The sequence below is a fragment of the Branchiostoma lanceolatum genome, chromosome 17 (assembly GCF_035083965.1).
Source record: "Branchiostoma lanceolatum isolate klBraLanc5 chromosome 17, klBraLanc5.hap2, whole genome shotgun sequence".
Classification (NCBI taxonomy): domain Eukaryota; kingdom Metazoa; phylum Chordata; class Leptocardii; order Amphioxiformes; family Branchiostomatidae; genus Branchiostoma; species Branchiostoma lanceolatum.
In genome coordinates, this window is record NC_089738.1 from 7538301 (window position 1) to 7560268 (window position 21968).

Sequence of the window (21968 nt, forward strand, 5' to 3'; positions counted from 1 at the left end):
ATATCACATATTGAAAAGTTTAAATAGTCAACTTTCTGTTAATGTTGAGACTGTCAAGCTTAAGCTAACTACAGTCATAACTGCCCAAGAAGACCACTCAGATGACCGATAAAATCTGGTCTATGTGGACAGGTGGTCACTGTAGACAGGATTCTTCATGCTTGTGTCAATAGGAAAAATTCTTAGAGACAACCCTAAGATTTAAGTGGTCAGATAAGCATGTTGAGGTAGTCGCTTGTACATGGGTTTCACTGTATCACTAATTTAAATTATCTGTTACAGTTGATACCAGCCAGGCAGGCCCGGGTACCGTCAATGCCGAGGTGACACAAGGTGGTCGACCTGTCAATCACTATCTCCGCGAAGACCCGCCCGGCAGCGGACGCTACAGCCTGATGTACACCCCAGACGCCGCCAAGACTCACGAGATCAGGGTTCGCTTCAACGGCCAGTCTGTGCAAGGTGGGATATATACATTCATCAACCATCATTCAGAATGCCCTTTTGTCAAAGCTCTAAATCTAGTCTTATCTCTATCAGTCATACCTTATCTTGAACCTTAGATCCTCTCACGACATCAGTGTTGTAAAGGTCAGCAAACGGTGCTCCTTCAAAGATTTTGGTTTTGTGCCATTACTTCAATTTTCAAAAGTCCTGGAACACTGTGACAATAGAATTGACATTTTGAATGTCAAAAAAATATGGGGCTTTAATTTAGTTTTTTTTTCATTGTGCATAATTATGTTCAAAGGAATATGATAGACTTCTTTAAGAGTAGCATGCTCTATACAGGTCATTGTTGATAAGGCTAACAAAACGTCATGAGTAATTAGCAAGTCCTCAGGCAAGAAAGGATGTTACTACATGTAAGTATTCTGAGCCTCAGGTTGAGGAATTTGATAATCTTTTGATTCTTGTTGATGGAAACCACTGCAGATAACACCATACTAGGTTATACTCTTCATCAGTTTCAGAAATATACCTGTTTTTGGCGACGCCTCTGGGGCGGAGCCGTTTGTATAGTGCTGGGATCAAAGTTGAAAGAATTCTAAATATTCCACGCACGCATTCCCCAGGGAATTGGTTTTTGACAATACCTTGCGGGAACGGTGTTTGCACTTAACAGGGAGGAACTCAAATGTAATGCGTCGGGCACAGGAAAGGCGGTAGTTTTTACACACTTTTACAACATTTTGCCAATGTTTTTGATAAGCTTTTACTTCTACAATGTAGAAATATTGTTTGGCAGGGTATGTTGCAATGTAGATCATGATGCAATATGTCACAGCTTTTCATCCATATGTTTGTTAATTTCGAACTTGTTACAATAAAGGATCTTGCGTTTCGACATGTAGCTGATACAGGTTCTTTTAGATGCTCTCTGAAGACTACAGCTAACATATAAAGGGATAAAGAAAGGACGCAGAGACAAGGTTTCTCGAACATTGGGCATGTTTTGTGTGTCGGAGAGTTTTTATCTATTTGCGTTTCTTTTGTTATGTGTATTTGCGTGAACTTTGCTATTTCATTGTGTGTGTTTTTTGTGCTTTTTTTCATTTTGCTTTCGCGATGATCCTGCATTCAATGTTTCTCCTGGGTGAATGTTATCGTCGAAAACTCCCATTCTTCTACGATGATTCCTTATGCAGTCTGAAGGTAGCCATGACGAAGTTCACCCGCGGGCACTAAGAGAGAAAAGGGCACAAAATAAATCATTGTCATTAACCTGTCTGTCACAATATGGTCTGTGCAGCTATGCTCTTCCCCCGCATGAACACGATTCAGGGATTTGTTTGTTTCATATCCATGTATATACAACGCATTTGAGCCGACAATTTTGACAGAATTCAAGATAGCGCAAGAGAGCGCATGTCGTATAGAAAGGTTTAAAGTTATATGTTTGTTATTTACATGTATTAAGGAAAGACCTTAAAAGGACACAACATATGAACTGCATATTACTCAGATTAACAAAAACGACAGAAACACTATTGTCAATGTTGGCTTACCTCTGTAACATATCGATTTTCACGTTGTCCTATATGCGACGGGCAGGGGATAGACGAAGATAGTAGAACATAGCGTGTCCCTGACAGTGGTCCTGGGTCCTCACTACACGTGTGAGGTTTACTGAAAATGCAAGAAAAATATACACCTGGGAACATGGTCCCCTGGGCCGTTACTGGCCATCCAGGGCCAAAACTCAGGGCCTGACCTGAAGAAGGGGAAACAGTCCGTTACTGGAGTATCCAATCTCGACAGATACAAATGTAAGTCCTGTCGAAGAGGGGCGAATATAACTTATAAGTTAGGTAAGACCGGAAAATCCCGGCGGAACATGACGTCCTGTAGATCAAACGTTAACCATAATTTCGATGTCCTCTTACACAGTGAAAAATATAACAGTTGCGGTAACTGGTACATAAGCAACTGAGCCGGAGAAACATGAGCCAGTCATTATCAACACTATTATCACTCAATCATACAATCCACGCAACTAGTTGGAATTTGGACCACATGTACAGTTGGCGAACTTTTTACTGATTGAACTTAAAAGCACAGCTAACCAGAACAGACAAAACAACTGCTACATGGGCACCGTTACAAAAGAAGACTTAACGTTACAACGAGTAGAAATTGACAACGACTATAGCCCACTAACTTAATACAGTACATCAATCATCAATGCAACACCCCTACAAACAAATAGATCTATGCATAAAACAAAATACAATCAATCATGGACGAGTATAAGTACATTGTAAACGTTAGGTGCCTTCAAAAAACTGACAGCTAATTACCAATTGCCATACAATGGGTACAAAGAAAACAAAATATATAATACCAAACATTAATAGATACTGATTCAATAAAAACAAAAGCTCACTACCATCGGATACGTAAACAACATACCTTTTAATCCTGCACACTTGAAAAAACAGATGCCCGGGGAACAGGGTCCCCTAGGCCCTTCCTGGCCGCCCAGAGACGCCCGTAAACAACATGCATTTCTAATCGTTATACTACAGCTAACCCTCAAAAAAATCCTTCAAACAACGAAAACTAGCGAAGTCCGTACAACTGGCACTGGCATAGTATAAAACCAACAGATGTAGAAGTAAATTCAGAATGAAACTGATAAAAGTGCTACTTCTTTAGTACATGTACTCTTGACTCTTGTGTGACCTATTTCTACGGCACCATCCGCAACAGACGAAGAAATGTCCACTCGCACAGCCCGTACCCGGTACCCCATGATCACAAGAACACACAAGTTGTTCCAGATCACGTTAACGCACTGTTGACATTGTCGAAAACGGTGATAAATGGTCAACTCGTCGCTAATCATTCCCCATGTAACGTTAGTGACACATTGAGAAGCCCGTCACCATAATGAAAAAAAAATCAAATATTATTCTGGACGACAAGTGTACAACAATTATTAATGTATCAGAATAACAAAACGAATAATTCCTGATCTGTAACGTTAGCAGATTCCAAAATGTCAAAACAACGTCTAAGCCTCTCATTCACTCAGACACAAGGTATGGCATTAAGGAAAAGTGAAAAAATGCACTCAAATTAAGAGTCAAATCAGCTTAACAGAACTCACCAACCAAGAGAAAACTCAGACGTCTCGGCAGTAGCACAGATGAACAAAGAAAACATCTACCCAAGGAGCACATGGACTCTAACCTGGCATTCAGCCTACCGTGGTGAAGTCGGGCTCTCTTTGGGGCAGAGGGGGCTTTACGTCCCACGGTAGTCTTGTGCATCCGGTAGGAGTTCACGCGGCAGCGTCAGTCAACCTAATGTTTGATGAGAAAACTTGTCCCAGTACCTGTTGTTTACGAGCGGGTCACTGGTGACCAAGCCAGTAAGATGCTAGTATCATCGCCGCAGTGACTCCCCTACCCCGGGAGCCCAGACTAGCACCGGGTCGCTAGCGATTTCCTACGGTGGCCCAAGAACAGTCAGCCCGCCCGATCTTAATCCACGCTCCGGGCAGTTGTAGCCCGGGGGAGCCGGTGCTCTCGGGCTAGAAGTCCCCCGGAGCGCGGCCGGTAGACTTCTAGCCTTGAGATCTTCCACTGAGAATGTGGAGCTTTCCGTGCGCAAGCAGGGACTTCCTCAGTCATAATACGTCAATCAGCATTATCATATAGTGGTTCGAGGGAGGATCTGATTGTATCGCACTGCTGATTGGTGAAAACATTATGTCTACTGTAATATTTAGATGAGAAAATCTAGCTTATTCGGCGAAAACCCTGGTACTGTATTACGGAGCGTTGGCCCACGCCAGCCCGGTGAAAGGTCAAGCTTGGCCAGTGACCTATTTTCGCCTTTGTTTCGGGGTGTACTGTTACAGGGGGCAAAATGTGTGTTCGTTCGGTCTCTCTTAGTTTATCAAGTGACCATGATCTGTGAGTAAGTAACTACCTGGCTGAAAAGATCTACTCTGCTCTACTCTTCTCTACATGACAACTTCTATTAATCTAAATTATAGGCATTAAACAATTCGAGGCTTCGACCCACATTGCGGTGACCATCTGATGCGGGGTGTCCTCCGCGCACTGACATTAGACAAATACACAAAGCACCAATGATTAGTGCCTTGTGTATTTGTCCTTTAGCGGCAAAAACAGAAGGATTCGCTCTCAAGTGTCAGTATACTGGAGGAGACAAGACTAGGTACATAATCAACCCTGAGTTGTTTTCCAAAGGGGACGAGGATATAAAAACACTTGGAATATAAAACATCCATTACCACCATTATTGTCATTTTTGGTTGTTATCATTGTCATTATTTGAATGTATTGTGATAGTATATTACTGACGATTCTTTATTTGTTTTTAAATGTACTCTGGAGGTGTTGGCCTTGTAAAGGACGCATCGATCCTGTTGCCAACACCTCTCAGATTTCATTCTGTGAAGTTTGATAAATAGATAAATAAAAAAAAGAAAACAAATAAGAGCGCACGGCCAATGACACAGTCACTATATACGTGAGCGTCTTAGTCGCCATGACGAGTAAAGGGAGTGCTTTAATCCCAGTAACGCTAGGCAGACAGTCAAGTCATCAGAACAAGGTTGACAGATCTAGGTTGATCAGAGTTGTTGACCTTATGGAAATGTAACTGGACTTTTCTGGACAGGCAGAGGTCTTAAGCTTATGTGTAGTTATGTTATTGTCCTCTACTGTCATGTTGTATGTCTTTGTATATCCCGGCTGTAATGTGTAAATATTGTGTAGACCACAGGAAGAATAGCCTCTTATGAGGCTAATTGTGGATCTAAATCAAACTCAAACTCAAACCTGGCTGCGACCACGACAGGCTCACTTGTTGAATTATCTTAACAACGGGCTTTTCTTTGTGTACGATGTTTCACGTGGAACACCGTTAATCAAAGAAGAAGCAGTACTAGTGGTACCATGTACAGGTTACCGATTTTTGTGCCTTCCAGAAAATTTGACCACAAACAATGGCTAGTCTGTACAACGCCAACTCCTGCTGTCCGGGTCTGACCGGTGTCGAGCGGCCGCTAGCTGCGACCATTGGGCGCTCCTTGGGCACTCGCTGCGGCCCTTAGATCCTACCTTGGGCGCTCTTATGACTTTTATGGTGCTCACCGCGCTCGCCGCGCGCTCTCTAGATCTTTGCGTCTTACTGCGCTCATTGATATATATTGTTGGATCGCCGTTATCGGCGCTCTCACCGTGACGGTGACGGTTTTGAACCGGTTCAAAACCAAACAGTCGCAGGGGGGATAGCGACCAGGACGCTCTCTGCGCGCTCCCTCGGCGCTCCCTCCGCGATCCCAGGGTGACGTTGGCGCTCTCTCGGCGCTTTACGTTTCCTTTGGCCAATTTGCGGTCGCAGAGAGAGGGCGACGAGAGCACCGTCCTAGTGGAATGGAGTTCAAAGGCGCGCCCCGCAATGGCGGAAACTTAATACGGTCAAAAATGATTTACTAGAGGAAAGTTGTTGTTAGTTAACGCGAAATTCTTCCTTCTGTTTACTTGATATCTTTCGGACAAATCAAAGAGAGACAACATTATTCGTATGCCGAAGTTACGGTACCCTAATTAGGCCACACATTAATTTGTTGCCTCTCTGAATAGCCTCTCCTGTTTTTCCCATTTTGAAAAAAAAAGGGTCGCTATTCCCATTCACAATTTACTCACAATTTTACTATTTGTTCAGTTGTAGAGACCTAAATGCCACCAAAATAGATTATAAAGGCCGGCACTTACCCATAACGTATGGTCACATTTTATCATAAGTTATATTTCTTCATTTACACGTGCACTGTCACTGCGGAAGCGTCTCAATCGCCATGACGAGTGTTTTAATCACCGTAACACCAGACAGTCAAGTCCTTAAAATCTTATCGGGTTTAGTATGGGTGATCTTGATTCTCAGGTAAAGAAAATGAAAACAAAACGTCGCTGTCTAATCTGTCTGGTGCTACGGTGATTAAAACACTCGTCATGGCGATTGAGACGCTTACGCCAGTGACCATGCAAGTGTCATTTGCCGTGCGTCCCCCAAGTCGCGAGGAAAAGGCTGAATTTGAACATTTGCAGTTTGACGTATCTTGTGCATAGTCAAACTTACATAACACAAGCACCTTGGGGACCCAGTCTTCATTTGCTTCCAAGCTCGCCGAGGATATTTCTCTCGCCTATGCGATCAGAAAATTGGTCCTTAACTCCCACCCTACTAAATATTCAACTTGCCCCTAACGTAGCACGTGTTTACACAACTGAAAGCCAGTCCCCTTTTGCCTCCATGAACAAAGGTTCATGCAAGCAATTCAGATCTGTTACGTATGTGTTGCTTTCAGAGTTCTAGTCTACAGTTGAACCTGGCGATACAACAAAGGAAAAAAGCTCCTCTCTCCTGACTATATGATCAGAAAAATCGGTCCTTCCCGTGCGTTTAACATTCCCACCCGACCAATTATACAACTCTTCCCTAGCAGCACGTTGTACACTTCTTCTGTTTAATACATGTAGCACAAAAAAAACCCAGTCCTCTTTTGCTTCCAAACTCGCCGAGGTAACTTGACATTTCCACCCGACCATATATTTAACTATTCCCTAACATAGAACGGTGTACACATCTTCTATTTACACAACGAAAACCAAGTCTTCTTTTGCCCCTAGAAAAACGATAAACAAAGGTTCATGCAAGGGACTAAACTTAAACAAATATACCAACCTACCGTCTGTTGGATCAGATAATGTTACTACAAGTTAATGCAGCATGTCTGTACTAACAGCATTTGACCTCATTAAGTCAAATATCCCCGATTGATACATCCACCTGCATGTTTCTCAGGGGATATATCCTGTCCCCAAGTCGTGGGGGGAAAGCTGAATTTGAACATTTGCAGTTTGACGTATCATCTGTTTGTTTCTTTAAGTTCGCATCTCACTAACCTACTGTACGGTGGTTGAGCAGCTGTTTGTGCATAGTCAAACTTGCAGAACACAAGCACCTTGGGGACATAAGGAATTTGGTATCCTTAACAGATGGTTCCCGACGGCCCATGCGCGACCTGACCGCAATATTTTGAAGATAAGCCCGTATGTAATGATTTCTGTTAACTACGCTAAGCAGTGCTCTATGTCTCAGCTCCCTTGCTATTCTAAAATGAAAGTCCTTAAATTTCCTTCAATTACCATTTTTCTAACAGGATTTATGCTGTCTTTATGATTGCCATCGGTAGCAGACCATGTTATATACGATTGACAAAAACGGAGCATATCAAAAATTACTGTATCACCTACCAACCTCTACTTAGAGTCACAATTTAAGGTGCTATAATTATTGATATCATGCTACACTGTACATCGATAAACATGTGGAAAGTGATGATGCACCGTATCTTTCGTTATTGGAATTGATAAGTAACAAATGACTTCAATTGTAGCTCCAAGTCCCCTGAGTACTTTCGGTCAGCAACACATTTGAAATACCCACCTGTTGTGTTACTTTTGGCCTTTGCTATGTCAAATCAAATTATATATCAGGTACGTCATGCATTACCAATCACTTGAGACTTCCGTTGTTGGCACTATATCACTGACATAAGCTCATTATTATCAATAACACACGTGATTCTGAATATTTTTTTACATACTTTGTACTTAATGGCCTACCCAATGCATCAATCACGTGACACCACTCGCTCGTGCTCATTCAAATGTACAAATTGCTGTCGCCAGCCTTTGTGATTTGATATGAGCCAAATTACGGGCGCCATCGATGCTTTCTTCATTTTTCCACAACACCTATTATGTTTCACAAAAATGCACCACAACATTACTTATGGGTTTTGACTTAGAAGAATTTATAGCAATAGGTGTTCTTAAAAGCCCTCCAAAACGGCTGTCGCCTGATCTGAGGAGACATGTAAAATTTTAAAAGCAGCCGAGAACGTAACGATTCAGTTCAGAGATTGACCGGTTAACTGGTGAATCCAACTACCGAAGCCCTCCGAGAAATCAAATCAGATCGCTCCTGTCACTGTTCTTGTATGCTGTGCAAGGTGGTCTATGCCTGTCGCCAAATTCTGTAAGTTCCGTTACCGTTGGAGTAAGACGCTCCTGACATCAAGATATGCCACATATAAGGCGCCAAACTGTCGTTTTTATGACGACTGAAAACTTTTCTGGCTTTTTAAAGTAACAAATAAGAAGTGTTTGTTATCTGTTGTGAACCACCTCCCCAAAAGGAAGACATAACTTATCTGTCATAACAGTTATGAATGTAATCTCCGTTACCATCGTTTGATGCTCTCTGTGTTGTTAAAGGTACCCAAACCTTTTTATGAGGCTTGGAAACTGGACATATTCTAGTTGCCGCATTTGCGGACGGATTTCTAATCAAAAGTGCTCAAAAGCGGCACAAAAATAAGATACATTGTGATCTTTTAGTGTCACGCACCTAGTGTAAATAGACCGATACCATAGCCCCGCCCACCTCCGTCAAAACGTAGAAATGCAAAATTAAAACATAAAAATGTAAATATTCGACGGACATGCAGTCACTCTCTCATTGGTCAAACCGCTAATTGTGATGGACAGTCAGGATCAGTCTATTAGGGTTTGGATTTTCTATCAGTTCTCACCACACAACGACATCGTATGTTTGCTCCTTTAATGTCGATATGTAATGGCATTAGTGTTATTGAAACTTATCATGTGTAGGAATGATTAGAAATTTGATTTTTTAAATTCAAGTTTCAAGCCTCATAAAATGCTCTGGATGCCTTTTACAAGGCCTAGTGTAGGAACACTGCCCATTTTCTAAATGCCCATGCATACGTCCTTTTAGGCTACAGCAAGTAAATTTTATGGATGACATCCTCCGCAGACTCCAAAATTAATGAGATAGGGCGAAAAAAAACAAGGCGGGTTAAAAATATTAGGATTCCTATATTTTTAAGTTTTGAGATCATGAATCTTGTTAAACGAGACTTGCGGCAACAAAATATGATATCACGACCAACAGGTCTTTTCTTCCTGGATTCAACCAAAAACGTTTCATAATGAGACCACCTTGATTCAACAGTAAACATGTCATACCATCATGGGCATAAATATGAAATGGAACACCTGGGCAGCAACTATATTCAACTGGGTATTCATATGGAACACTGTTTCAACACATGCCATCAAAGGTGAGCAATTGAGCCTCAATGTTGCTGGATCATATCAAGCAATTGCACAACACAGAGCCTTTGTCGGACATATCATCGGAGGGCAATGAAATTTTGAATCTGTTAGTAGTTCACTTCATTCAAGAACAGCACATTGGATTACATGTTGTTGATAATAATGGCACAGAAATTACACACTATATTACAAGAATGATAGTTGAGGGCTGCACAGTGTCTTCCTGTAAGTTGGTGAAGACGAGCAATCTTGTTGCAGCTTGCATACACAATAATTGTACAATGCACTTGTACGGAGTTTTCACAATTCTTACATTTTCAAATGCCTTTTTATGGCATCTAGAACGTTATTGCGATAGAACTGACTGCAGTTTGCGACGAATTGCATTATATTCGGTATGTTGACCATTGCCGAAGGGTACAAAAATCTTGTTTTTTTTAAAAATCAGGCGAAAATTAATGAGCGCGCTGATGTTATCCATAAAATTTACTTGCTGTGGTCTTACTAATAAAAGATGAAACGCAAAATTGAACATCCCTTTGAAGAAAAAGCCAAAGATTACTGTTGTGCGTTCCGTTACCGGAACTTACACCGGTTGCGGAAAATATATTACCTGGTGCATAATTTTTTTGCAATTGTGCACCACAATGTAAAAGCGTTTGAACTAGAATAGAAAAGTATTCAACTGAGAATAACCCTTCTGTAGGGTTATCATATTCCAATATTCTACTATTTCTTCCAGATTTTGTTTTCAAATTTGAATTTTTAAAAACCTCAAGACAATAAGTAATATCTAGAGCCTTTAATACAGAACATATATTAGCTTCATTTCTCGCTGAACAGAATATCGCTTTCTGCATCAAAACGTCAACAAATTAGGGTTGCAGAGCTTTGTCATCTGCAGATGGACAAATGATATAAAAGTCGTCTGCGTACGACTCATTTCTCCTCAATGCTCAGGTCAGAAATTTAGCAGGAAATGAGACAATGGGCTCTTTATGGTTACTAGCAGTTAAGTTATCAGAGAAGACATTGCTCCCACGTACTGTAAATGTCAAGAAGATGATTTTTTAGTACACGAGTAGCCATACTGAGTACACTGGTACGATCAGTGTTTTGTTCCTTATTTATGTGACTCCGGCCTGCTTAAGAGAGAGAAATACAAGACAAATGGGCGGACATTTCTGCCCCAGTTGCACAGACTGTGAAATATACGTTGACCGTATCTACGTTGTAGGTATACATGATGCAGAAAAGTACCTTTTATTTACTTTAAGCAATTATACATGTAGTTTGCCAGTCCGTATGTCCCAAGAAATCAGAACTCGATCAATTACAACTTGGCGACGTACGTCTGGTGAACACGCTTTTTGGCGACAGTATGTAACTTCCGTTACCGTTCTTCCACGATCCTCCCTCTAATCCAAGTGATTTACTTCTTCTAAGCAGTATTAGTTCGCATTCACTTCGCAACATTGAGTATGTTATATAAGTTGTAAGAGGTAAATAATTCGAATCAACGGAGGATGTAACTATTTACAAGAACTATCAGATTCAGTCTCTGTTAAATTGCTAAACAAGTCAAAGTGCAAAAACAATTCCAGACATTCTAATTTTTAAATGAAACACTTCAAACAGTTATAATTGTCGACACGGCACTAAATTTGACAGAAGTATTACCAGACATACTGACTTCTCAACTATAGGTTTTGAAGGCGATGTCATGACATGAAAGCTCCAAAATTGAAATATTCAATTAATTGATGTTCAAGATTTTTGTCGCAAAAATATTGGTAAACTCCAAGGACGTCTAAACAAAGCTCCGAAATTTTCGGTAACTTCCCGTGATAAATTAGCTGTCATATTTTGGGGGATCATAAAAGGAGATGTTTATTTTAAAAATGAGGTAGGTGTGCTTGGAAAATGAGATTAAATTTTCGAACCTGAAAATCGCTACTTTGCACATTTCATTGAGAACGAGCCCACTATGTTATTCATTATCATTAATCACTACATATAACAATTATGTAATTGAAACGCCTTATATATACCTAGCTGCTTTTTAAAATAACTTATACTACTTCACGATATAGATCTTATAGACATGTCTAACCATTAGCGGACTTCTTGACTTATCTAAATCATACCATTAGAAGTACTAAAAATATCCGACATGAAATAGATCATATATAAAGTACGTCATAACTTGTACAACATATTACATGGCAATATTTACCAATACAACAAGTAACACAAATATTCAATATACATATACTTACCGATCAACATGATAAACAACAAACTTTTAACACCAATCATGTTTCCTCATTATTACCTCCGTCATCTCTGTACAACACATGACGAAATGGTAGGCAGTATGTACAAGCAATTCTATCCTCTGAAAATGTTACAACATACGTACCAACGCAATAAAATCAGCTTTTCCGGTCAAAATCCCGTCCAATCGGGTCGTATAGTGTATAGGATGGGAGAACATGACCGCCATTCTCTGCCCATCGTGCGAGTGCTCATGCGCATAACGCTTCCAGCATGATATTGTTCCTGACAAGCAGATGTGTAATTCTTTCCTAAAGTTATGACGTAATGGGTGATTATTCCAACCCAAAGACTGCTGGGCAGCTCACAGTACCAACACTCCCTTAATGACCTGCCCAAAAGAGGAACATAGCCCCTTAACAAGAAACCTCCTCAACCGACAAAATCCACACTTTTCTTCCATACTTCACGTCGCCGGAGTGTTTTTTAAACACCACCCTTGTTAATATTTGCTTATCTTTTCCAGGCTCTCCCTTCAGAGAGGAAGTCTTTGATCCTCGCAATGCGGCAGCGTACGGAGAGGGTCTGGGAACCATCCCTGTCAAGAAGGCCACGTACTTCATTGTGGACCCACGCTCAGCCGGCAAGGCAGACATTTCTGCCAACATATCAGGTTGGGAAACAAGACTATGATATACTTTTCTAGCTCAGTTTTTGGTCTTATCGTTTTGCATGTGTTGACAAACATTATCTGGCAGATGAAAGAGGTGCTTGAAGAAGCAATAGATTTTTCTGGTAAAGTTAAGAATGTTTTCTTATCATAAGAATGCAAAATGCAAAATAGTGAGCATTTTATTACGTATTTCTGTCTTGTCCGATTCTATAAATTCAGCCATTGGGACATTAAGGGCATTGAGAGAAGTCCAGTCATATTCAATCTGTTCTTTTAGATACAGATGTACAGTTTGGATTCATGCCATTACTTGAGCCACTGCATAATCTAAAGACATGAAATATGATAGTGATTTGTATATATTTCCATTGAAACACCTTTATTTCTACTACCCAAACAGCAATTTTGCTTTTTGTTGCATGCACTAATAAATATATACTACAGCACGATATTAAAGTATTAACTGCATGACTTGTAACATGTTGACAATTTTCTATTTCAGTGCTAACCATGCACCCTCTTCCCCCAGAACATCAACATGTACAGAAGTAAAACCAGTTTGACAAACTCTCTGGAGAGTGTCTTTATGAATGAATGGGACAGTATGACAAAGATTACAAGTGTGAATGGAAACCTTCTTACAAACGCACACACTAATATATCTTGCCAACACTCAAACAGAGAATTCAATGCAATTAAACATCCTCTTTCTAACCCTTGGTCTTGGTGATGGTCTTCATTATTAACATCGACAGAATAGCTCACAATCGCTCACAGCATTACATACATTGACATCGCCAATGGGGTTCTGATGATCAGAGACTCTATACCATGAATAGTATGTGGTATAAATGTTTACAATAGCGTAGGTTACAGTTGCATATAAGCATTCCTAAAATGCCATTTGATATTGGTATTGGTTTACAACTGACAATAGCATTCACTTGTTGGTAACAGAAATGCATTGCCATTTTTCATAACTGTTTTAATTTGTACTACATAGTAGTAGTTCTATAATTCATAAGATGCTTTGCTTTGTTTTTGTCACTGAATCAGAGCATGTTTCCATGTTTTGCTATTTTGCACTGCAGCCACTATTTTTGTTTTGTTGATAGCATTTTCAAATATCGCTGTATTTCTTAGATAGTATTTCCTAACTTGCACATTAATGTGTGAATGATTACATGAATATTATGCCCCTACATTCAGATGAAAATTTACTTTACGCATAGAATTCCCCACATGAAGGCACTTAACATTCTTCAAATCATGTTGCACATTACATTAATCGTTTTTCTCACTGCTGACTTAAGTTCTAGTATTTCTGTCTTTCAGTTTTACATATTTTAACTTCTCCTGTATACATGTGCACCTAATAATAGTAAAAACGAGCACCCTTTCACTACTTGCACCGCCATACAATTCTTGGTGACAAATAGTCTTGTCACTTATAATCGTTTACAAAGACTGGTGTCTAATTTTGTATTTCCGTGACTTGATGATTTTTGCAGCTCCCAGTGGGAACATGGTGCCCAGTAGGGTGGTCCCTGGCCGTGACGGCACCCACAAAGTGGAGTACACACCGTATGAAGTCGGTAAGTGGACAGGACGTTATAACAGAATACTTGTATACAACGTATTGAAAACAATGCAACCTTAATTTGATAGTAAAGGGAACTTTAATGGTGAATAAGTACATGTCACTTATCTATTTATTGCTTTAGCTGAAACATGGACAACCAAAGTTTTCCAACTAGCGGATAGCTATTACCAAGGGCTAACCTTGGGAGAAAATACAATGATAACATTATCAATAAGTTGATAGATTTAAGATTACACCATTATCAATGACTGGTTATGATCTTGGGAGAACGTGCAATAGTAGCACAGTCAATAAGTTACTAGATTAAAAATCACAGGCGAATTTACATCATATCGAACTTTTGATAACAAATCACTTCAGAATCTGTATTGCTGAATAATTATGCTGAATGACGATTCTGACAACGACTGGGTTGTCTGAGTAACAATATTGACAGTTACGTTAAATATGGATAATGTGGTCATATGCTTACGAACAAATAGTAAGTTACTATCCCCTTAAAACCACAAAACCCAAGTATTGTAGAGAGAATGGGTCATTTCGTCTTCCACTACCGTCCAATAAATCAATGAACTAGTAGCGACAGTTGATTTCGTGTATATTATGAGATGTCCCCGTTCAAGGTTCAGGGATATCATGTCTTCAGACACTGTATTTGTTCCTTGCAATTAGCCACAGCCTTCGGGCATGAAACGACATATGACCTAAATATGTCCGGGTAGGCAGCTTGTACTCTTCAGTGCCAACCTGTTGTGTTACGCCATGAGGCGGTTTACCAGGTATGCAATACAAACACCAACATGTCTTTGTTTTTTATGTCCAGGACCTCACCAGGCCGATGTGTTCTACGCCGGCTATCCGATCAACGGCAGTCCGTTCCAGCCGGTAGCTTACGACGCCAGCGCCGTCAGGGTGTCGGAAATTCCCGATGGACGCGTGGGACAGAAGATCGACTTCAACAGTAAGGATCTAGTACTACTATGTATTTTAGCTTTGTGTTTTGTAAAAGGGGCACTGTCAGTGAGCATGCTTTGTAAATACTGTTCCCAGGGCTAGTTGGGTAGCCTAAGCCCTGGCTGTACCTTTTTACAGTAAAATAAATCAAATCAAATCAAACTAGTACTACTGCACGGATATTTGGGCGCCCTGTCCAAAACAATCTGCTTGCTTTGTAGAGTATGGTTTCAGGTACATCCAAAGAGCGTGGATTGTTGACGGCCGTATACGTAGAATTGGCCACTCTTGGCAGTGAACTTTACTGTTATATTTGGGGGAAATGAATCGTAAATTTGGATTAAAACAGCAAAACCTGGGTGCTTAACGGCTGAAATTTTCCCATTTGATGTCTCTACGCCCTTAATGTACCCATGCCCTACTTGTTCACTGACAGCGCCCCTTTCTGTCATTCAAAAAGTATACTGTCCCACCTATATAATGTCCTTGGTCCACTAAACCCGATTTGGTCGTAATGCAAATGATTACTGTTCTGGGGAATTTTTATAAACTTTCTCACCTCACCTTGAATAGTTCATTCTTCATTTTGCCTTCATGTATTGTCCTACGTCAATTTAAGAGCAGTCATGCATTTAGTGCCGCTAAACTACCTTATTTAGTACCCAACTGTGCCCTATTGTTCTCATTGTCAGTGCAACATTGCCTGTGACAACAGACACATTTTTATCAATCAAGAATTCAAATCATTATGCTCCACATTTCGTTTATTTGCAACATCAATGTATACTGTCGCTAAGTCTTGATTGGCATGGATGTCACTAACAGTTGTCCGATTTCTACGGCTGTGTAAGTTCACCATCCACGATCTTTGAAAATAGCTCGCCGTTTTGGCAGAGAGATTTTGGTTTAGACAATGAGACGTATCTAAGAACGATATCAACTGCGTGTATGTACAAATGTAGCACCTACTAGCACGTGTATGTAGCTTCGGTTCGGTTACGTTTCTTCCCAGAAAGAAGTAGATAATCGCCCTTGCCCAACACGCGACGTATTGAGCCAGTATTCTCAAGAAAGGAAACCTTCAAGGTGCCAAGATGAGATCACGGACACTCCTGGGAAATAAGAAGGAGAAGACGAATAGTTGAGGTGGATCACTTGGCAGACGTAGATAATGGAGTAGTTGTACATCATGTGTGAACCTCTACTGCCATTGACATTTGTGGGTACTGCCTGGGGTCATGAGAACTCGGGAGCAATTTTAAATCCTTTGTCTCACCCAATCGTACAGATTTTTCGAGATACATATATCTATTTGGGCAAAAGTATAATTCAAGTCATTAATAATTGGCTCGTAACTCTTGTTATCACGTAGCAATGGACGTTACATTCCTAAATTGATACTGGAACAGACGAGGTGTTTCTATCATGTATTAATTTGTTTGGCAAAAGTCAAAAGTATACTTAAGACTATCGATTCGTAGCTCTCACGATCACATAGTGGTGGGAATCATTTTCTATGGCCTCCATTTATACTAAAACTCTTGAAACATGATGAAAATAGCATCAAGGATAAGATAGGCTTTTGGAAATAAGGCCCACTGACGGCATTTTTAAATGAACATTACTTCCAGTCGGAAACTATCATCTACTAGTTTTACCTGTTTTCTTTCTGCTCGGCCACTTGTCATTTGCCTGGGAACAATTTCCGGGTCCAAGCTATTAGGGCGGTGATGCTTACACCGTTGGCATTTCGAATCAATTTCCTGACATTGACTTTCCACATATACTTCTGACATTTGCGAATATAAGTCTGTGTCATTGCCAAACCCATAAGTCCTTCGCCTTGACATCATGTAGCAATGTTAAGGTCCCGATCGCGCAGAGAATAATCGGTGTTTCGCTGATTTCGTCGAACTTGAAGGAGCCAACAAATTACATACACTCCCTATGATTGGGGGATCCTTCTAGTGGGAATGATATCCAATTTAGAGCTGATTCCATGGCATTCGATTACCATTTGTCAAACTGTATTCGGGCTGTCGACGATAAGGAAATTGAGAAATTGCCAAAAATAGTACTCCATATGTGCCTAGTCTACGCAGTGTTGTTACAGGGAAGAGTCCCATGATTAAACTGGTTGCAAATCAAACCCTTCGTTTAGAAAGTGGCGTAAAATTGGTTTTATGTCGTTGATATCGTTACCAGAGTTGTTTCATCTCCCATCCAAAACACAGTCGACACCAGCCGTGCGGGGAAGGGAGACCTTGACGTCGGCGTCAACGTCAACAACAGGAACGTGCCGTTTGAAATGGACAGCGGGCGTCAGCGTGACGTCTTCGAGGTGTCCTTCTTGGCCCAAGAAGCGGGGACGCACCGCATTCCAATCTCCTTCAATGGGGATCCCGTGCAAGGTATGTCCTACAGTAGTATTGTGGATGGTTCGGTCGATTCAGAATATATACTAAAAACTCTGCATGGTTTACTCCATTTTCTGTTGAATTCTCCTTTAAAGCTGGCAATAGCGAATACGTGTGGGTTCCTGAAGTAACGTCAGGCACTTCAGAATCTATTACTTTCCCGTCTTACAAACGAGATATACAAACAAGACACTGTCTCAATGTGCTAAACGTGCGAAACGCTTTCAAGTTCCATTCTATGCATGGTGTTCGATGCCTACGATGTGTATGGTCATTATAATGATAACAACATTTTGGTCACTGCACCATTCAACCTAGTATCAGCCTATTTCCTTCCTTCAAGTGCATCGATCGTTGCATCGCGAACATTTTCGAAATAAGTTGTGTATCTAGTCCCAAATGGACAATGCACAACAGTGAAGACAAGCTGTCAAAAAATATAAATGTACATCACACCGCCTCAATCGCCAACAAGCTTCTATCAATTCTTGGCACATTCTCTATGATTGATGACGAGAGGCAACCGTACCTTGTGGGACGCGGTCTTCCATTTCCGAATATCCGTTCTGTGGTGGCCCGTCCACATCCCCGGGGCTTCCTCAAGGCTGTAGTCCTCCACTAATCGATAGTACCGACTGCCCGGCATACTTTCCTGGGAGTTGATAATCTCAGAGGCACTCCTTCATTCTCTGTAAAACAGCGTACCAAAGGTGCAAGGTACCGACATCGTATACCTTATTTATTAGAGGAGTAAGATTCCATACAAGTTGAATTGCCTTGTTAACGGAAATCGTATGGCCTAATCTTTTCATCTTTTGACAGTCTCTTCGATTGACAGATCTGACCTTGTGCAAGGCCATTGACAGTGAACGAAAATAATATCATCTTTATTGTTCCTGGCTGAGTTAGTCGTAAGTTATCAGATTCTGCTAAGGATGGAAATCCCCCGCGTAAACTATCAAGAAGACACCATAGATACGTTTCTAAGGTATTTAAATTCTTAGTACACATATTTGCGACTCAAAATTGTAAAACCGACTGTAAGGAGAGCAAAAATACGTCACTGTGGTATGTATGATGCATACCTATTCAGTATTTCTCTCTCGTAGGGCGGTTACGTTAGAAGAGAACCCATCTTGAAAGTACCAATGGCTGAACTCAAAGGCGTAGTGCATTGTTTTCATGGGCATCGTACGCTTTTTATGGCGCGCATTTCTAAAGCACTTATAGCGCACGGTCTGCAATAACGTAACAAGCTGGGCAATTGATTGAATCCAGAATGCTGAGATCCACAGTAAATCGACCGCATCGGGTACTGAATGGAGTGGTTTTGTGACCGGGAAGACCCCGTTGGTTGTCTCCCAGGCGAGTTTCGGCGTGGTGATCACAACATCCCCGCCTCAGGCACGTTATTTCCCGGCAAATATGAGGAGAGATGACGGTAAGGCGTCCACAGAACATTCTAGAAGCTGCTGAACCAGGACATTCTGGTGCAAACGGATATGCTGAAGTTCCGTGTGTTTAGAAAGCTCCGTTTTGGTAAGCATTGCCGGGCCGGGTGGATTCACGCCTGCGGAACTCCTGCCCTCAAATGACTTCATTTACTCCGAGTATCTGTTAAATGTGCAGCGCTGAATTTGGATGCTATCATGAGGGCGCTAACTACATGGATGGCAACGTTTTTTTCAGCATATTTGGAGCTTTTTTTCAGTATTCTGATTGTAGGCTTTGGACAAATTCATGACATAACAATGTCGCGTCATCACTACTAGCATTGAATGGGCGGATACTAAACATGTTGTATTGATTTCTATACCAAGAACATCATCAGTTATGACTGAACTTCATTCTGTATGGAGAATTTTTCACTTGTTCACAATTCGACGTAAATTTGAATGATGGTCTTCTCTTATGTACGACTGTTTACAGTATCAATTTTAGATTTCAAAAACAAATCAACAATGATCTTAGCTCATTTTGACACTTTAAGATAATTTCCTTTTTTGACATTTTTCCGTCAACTTATCTGTTTTCTTCAGACGTCTACGTTATCATTGTATTCTGTTGCAAGTGTAGTATAATCAAAGTGTGCTAGGTTCAATTTGTCCAGTTTGCCTCTTCGAACACCTGTTAAATATGTATCTAATAACAATACAACAACCACTAAAAAAAGCCACTTTTGTTTTACAGGAAGCCCGTTCCGAAGTGAAATTAAGGCAGCCGGCAGGGCCACAGCCTCGGGAGAGGGTCTGTACCGCGGCCAGGAGGACAGGACAGCCGAGTTCGTTGTGGACACCACCGACTGCGACAACCTTCCGCTCGATATACAAGTTGACGGTCAGTTTTATATCTGTACATGTATCATTATACAAGCTTTTCTAAACAATGTCCCCAAGTTTCCACCAGCTATGATACACGTTTCCACTGAAACCCCCGAACACACTTATCATTAGAAACGTGGAAATTATCATTAGCCACTGCCTCCGAAAGAAGAAATCAAATCTCCCAGTAATGTTAGTAGAAAAATCACATTGATCTATAGAATAGACGTGTTTTACCTTTTTTACGCGTATACGTTGTTGTATCTGTATGTACCGTTCCAATTAGCCTACGGGCACGTATTTTCAAAAATAAAATAATTACACTGATTTTTATTTTTTCAGCCATGACGCATATAAATCTCGTACAAAATGCTATACATGTATGTTAGTCGTTACGACATTTCACATTACTTGCAATTGCCCTATGGTCGCCATAATGTACTAGTATTCTGGCCATGTCTTCTGTTACCGTTAACTTTCATTCGCTGGAGTTCCTCAAAGCATTGCTCCATAAACGCAGGCTTTGTCACGCTTGTATACTAGAGAGATGTGGCTGATCAATTTTCCGTTTAACGTTTCTGCACAGACCCTAATGCTTTATTGACAAGAGCTAATTTGAATTGCATAGAGTGTCGTCGTTTCAAACGACCCGTGTTGTCCGATGGTGCGCATTTGGGCAGAAACAGCCATTGGACGTAATGCTCTTATCTACGAATGACCCATGAGCAAATGGCTTATAGAATGTAATGCCTCGATTGGTCCATTGAAGATTGCGCAGTGCAAAATCGTGTCCATTTTGTTACGGGTTAATACTGTATAAGGATTTGCAAGCTCTTAAATGTGGAAGACCTCCAGAAATGTGAAGGATTGTGTTTTATGTCGTTCAATATTACGACATCATAATTCAAAGCTGACATACTAAGAATAGGCCTTAAGGCGAAATTTCACAGTTTTCCGACGAGTATACGTACGTTATTATAAGATAAGGATAGATTACTTTGAAGTGAATTAAGAAATTACGCCATGTCTAGTTTTGAAAAAAAAAAACGTTTCACGGAAAACAAGGAGAAATACATCAAATAATTGCAAACCAGATTCGAGCTCTACCGTCCATGTCTATGTGTAAGCATCTTTAGAATGTGTATTGTATTAAGTGCTTTGGACAGCCTGACGGCGTGCCATCAATAAAACAAAACTGTAAACGATTTGAGGACGTATCTGTCAATAACATGGCCCTTCAATCTGCCAATTACAAAATCAATTATGCACCAACGATCACAACCATCCGATAAAGATACGGGGCTAGTATTTAACCCGACGTTATCATCATTGTGATAAATCGATGAGTCGTTATCGTTGTCAGTTCTTTACTGAGTGTTTGATGTGAGTTAGGCCGTATATTATTATGCTACTATTTAGATCGTATGTATTGCTTTGTTTGTGATTTGTATGGCCTAAGTTTTGTAATTTTGCTACGTATTCTGTAATGTTTTTCATGTATATGTGTGGGTCACGACACCAACAGTAGCTGCCTGTGTCCCACGTCTATTGTACCGTCACAATTCCAATCAAATCAAATCAAAAACTGTTTTTTCCAGGTCCGAACTCCATTGCAAAGTGTAGCGTCGAACACCGTGGAGATAAACATTACGTCACCTACGTTCCGGTTGAAGTGGGAATCTTTGACATCACTCTCAAGCATGGCGGACAAGAAATCGACGGTAAGTTCTCATTCTTGTCACAATTCATGCAACAGGAAGACAAGTAGCTTGACTAAATCGCGCTCCTAACGGCCGGCCCGAGAGTTACCCGACCCCTAGAACGGAAGGGGGCCAATTAACCCCGGGCAGCGAGAGATTGTGTAAACACAGGCTAAATGAAATGTAGGAGAGAGAATATCATATGAAGATTGTGCTCTACTCAAACAACCACTGTAATGGTAGGGCTCAGCTCTTGTAAATAAATGCAAACGACTACTGTAAAGATGGCGTGTAAACGTTCAAATAGTGCGTTTGATCTTTTCCCGCAAACCAT

The 21968-nt window shown here is 40.7% G+C and overlaps 1 protein-coding gene and 1 long non-coding RNA gene across 8 annotated transcripts in view; one reads left to right on the forward strand and one right to left on the reverse strand.

Annotated features, from left to right (window-relative positions):
* LOC136422948 (filamin-A-like) overlaps positions 1 to 21968 on the forward strand; it is a 117311-nt gene that overhangs the window by 89457 nt on the left and 5886 nt on the right. For 5 of the 6 annotated variants that reach the window (XM_066410881.1, XM_066410882.1, XM_066410883.1 and 2 more), the window contains 7 exons: positions 283 to 462; positions 12493 to 12639; positions 14151 to 14234; positions 15066 to 15203; positions 17431 to 17607; positions 19804 to 19950; positions 21533 to 21655. In XM_066410881.1, the coding sequence (XP_066266978.1) occupies positions 283 to 462; positions 12493 to 12639; positions 14151 to 14234; positions 15066 to 15203; positions 17431 to 17607; positions 19804 to 19950; positions 21533 to 21655 (996 nt within the window). The remainder of the gene's footprint in view (positions 1 to 282; positions 463 to 12492; positions 12640 to 14150; positions 14235 to 15065; positions 15204 to 17430; positions 17608 to 19803; positions 19951 to 21532; positions 21656 to 21968) is intronic. The other variant, XM_066410885.1, reaches the window with a different exon arrangement.
* On the reverse strand, positions 1192 to 7932 carry LOC136422949 (uncharacterized). 2 transcript variants are annotated; one of them, XR_010753697.1, is made up of 3 exons: positions 3614 to 7932; positions 2010 to 2130; positions 1192 to 1685 (listed from the first exon to the last, which is right to left on the reverse strand). It is a non-coding gene; the product is annotated as an uncharacterized lncRNA (long non-coding RNA). The 2 variants fall into 2 exon arrangements; XR_010753696.1 differs by having other exon boundaries at positions 2010 to 7932.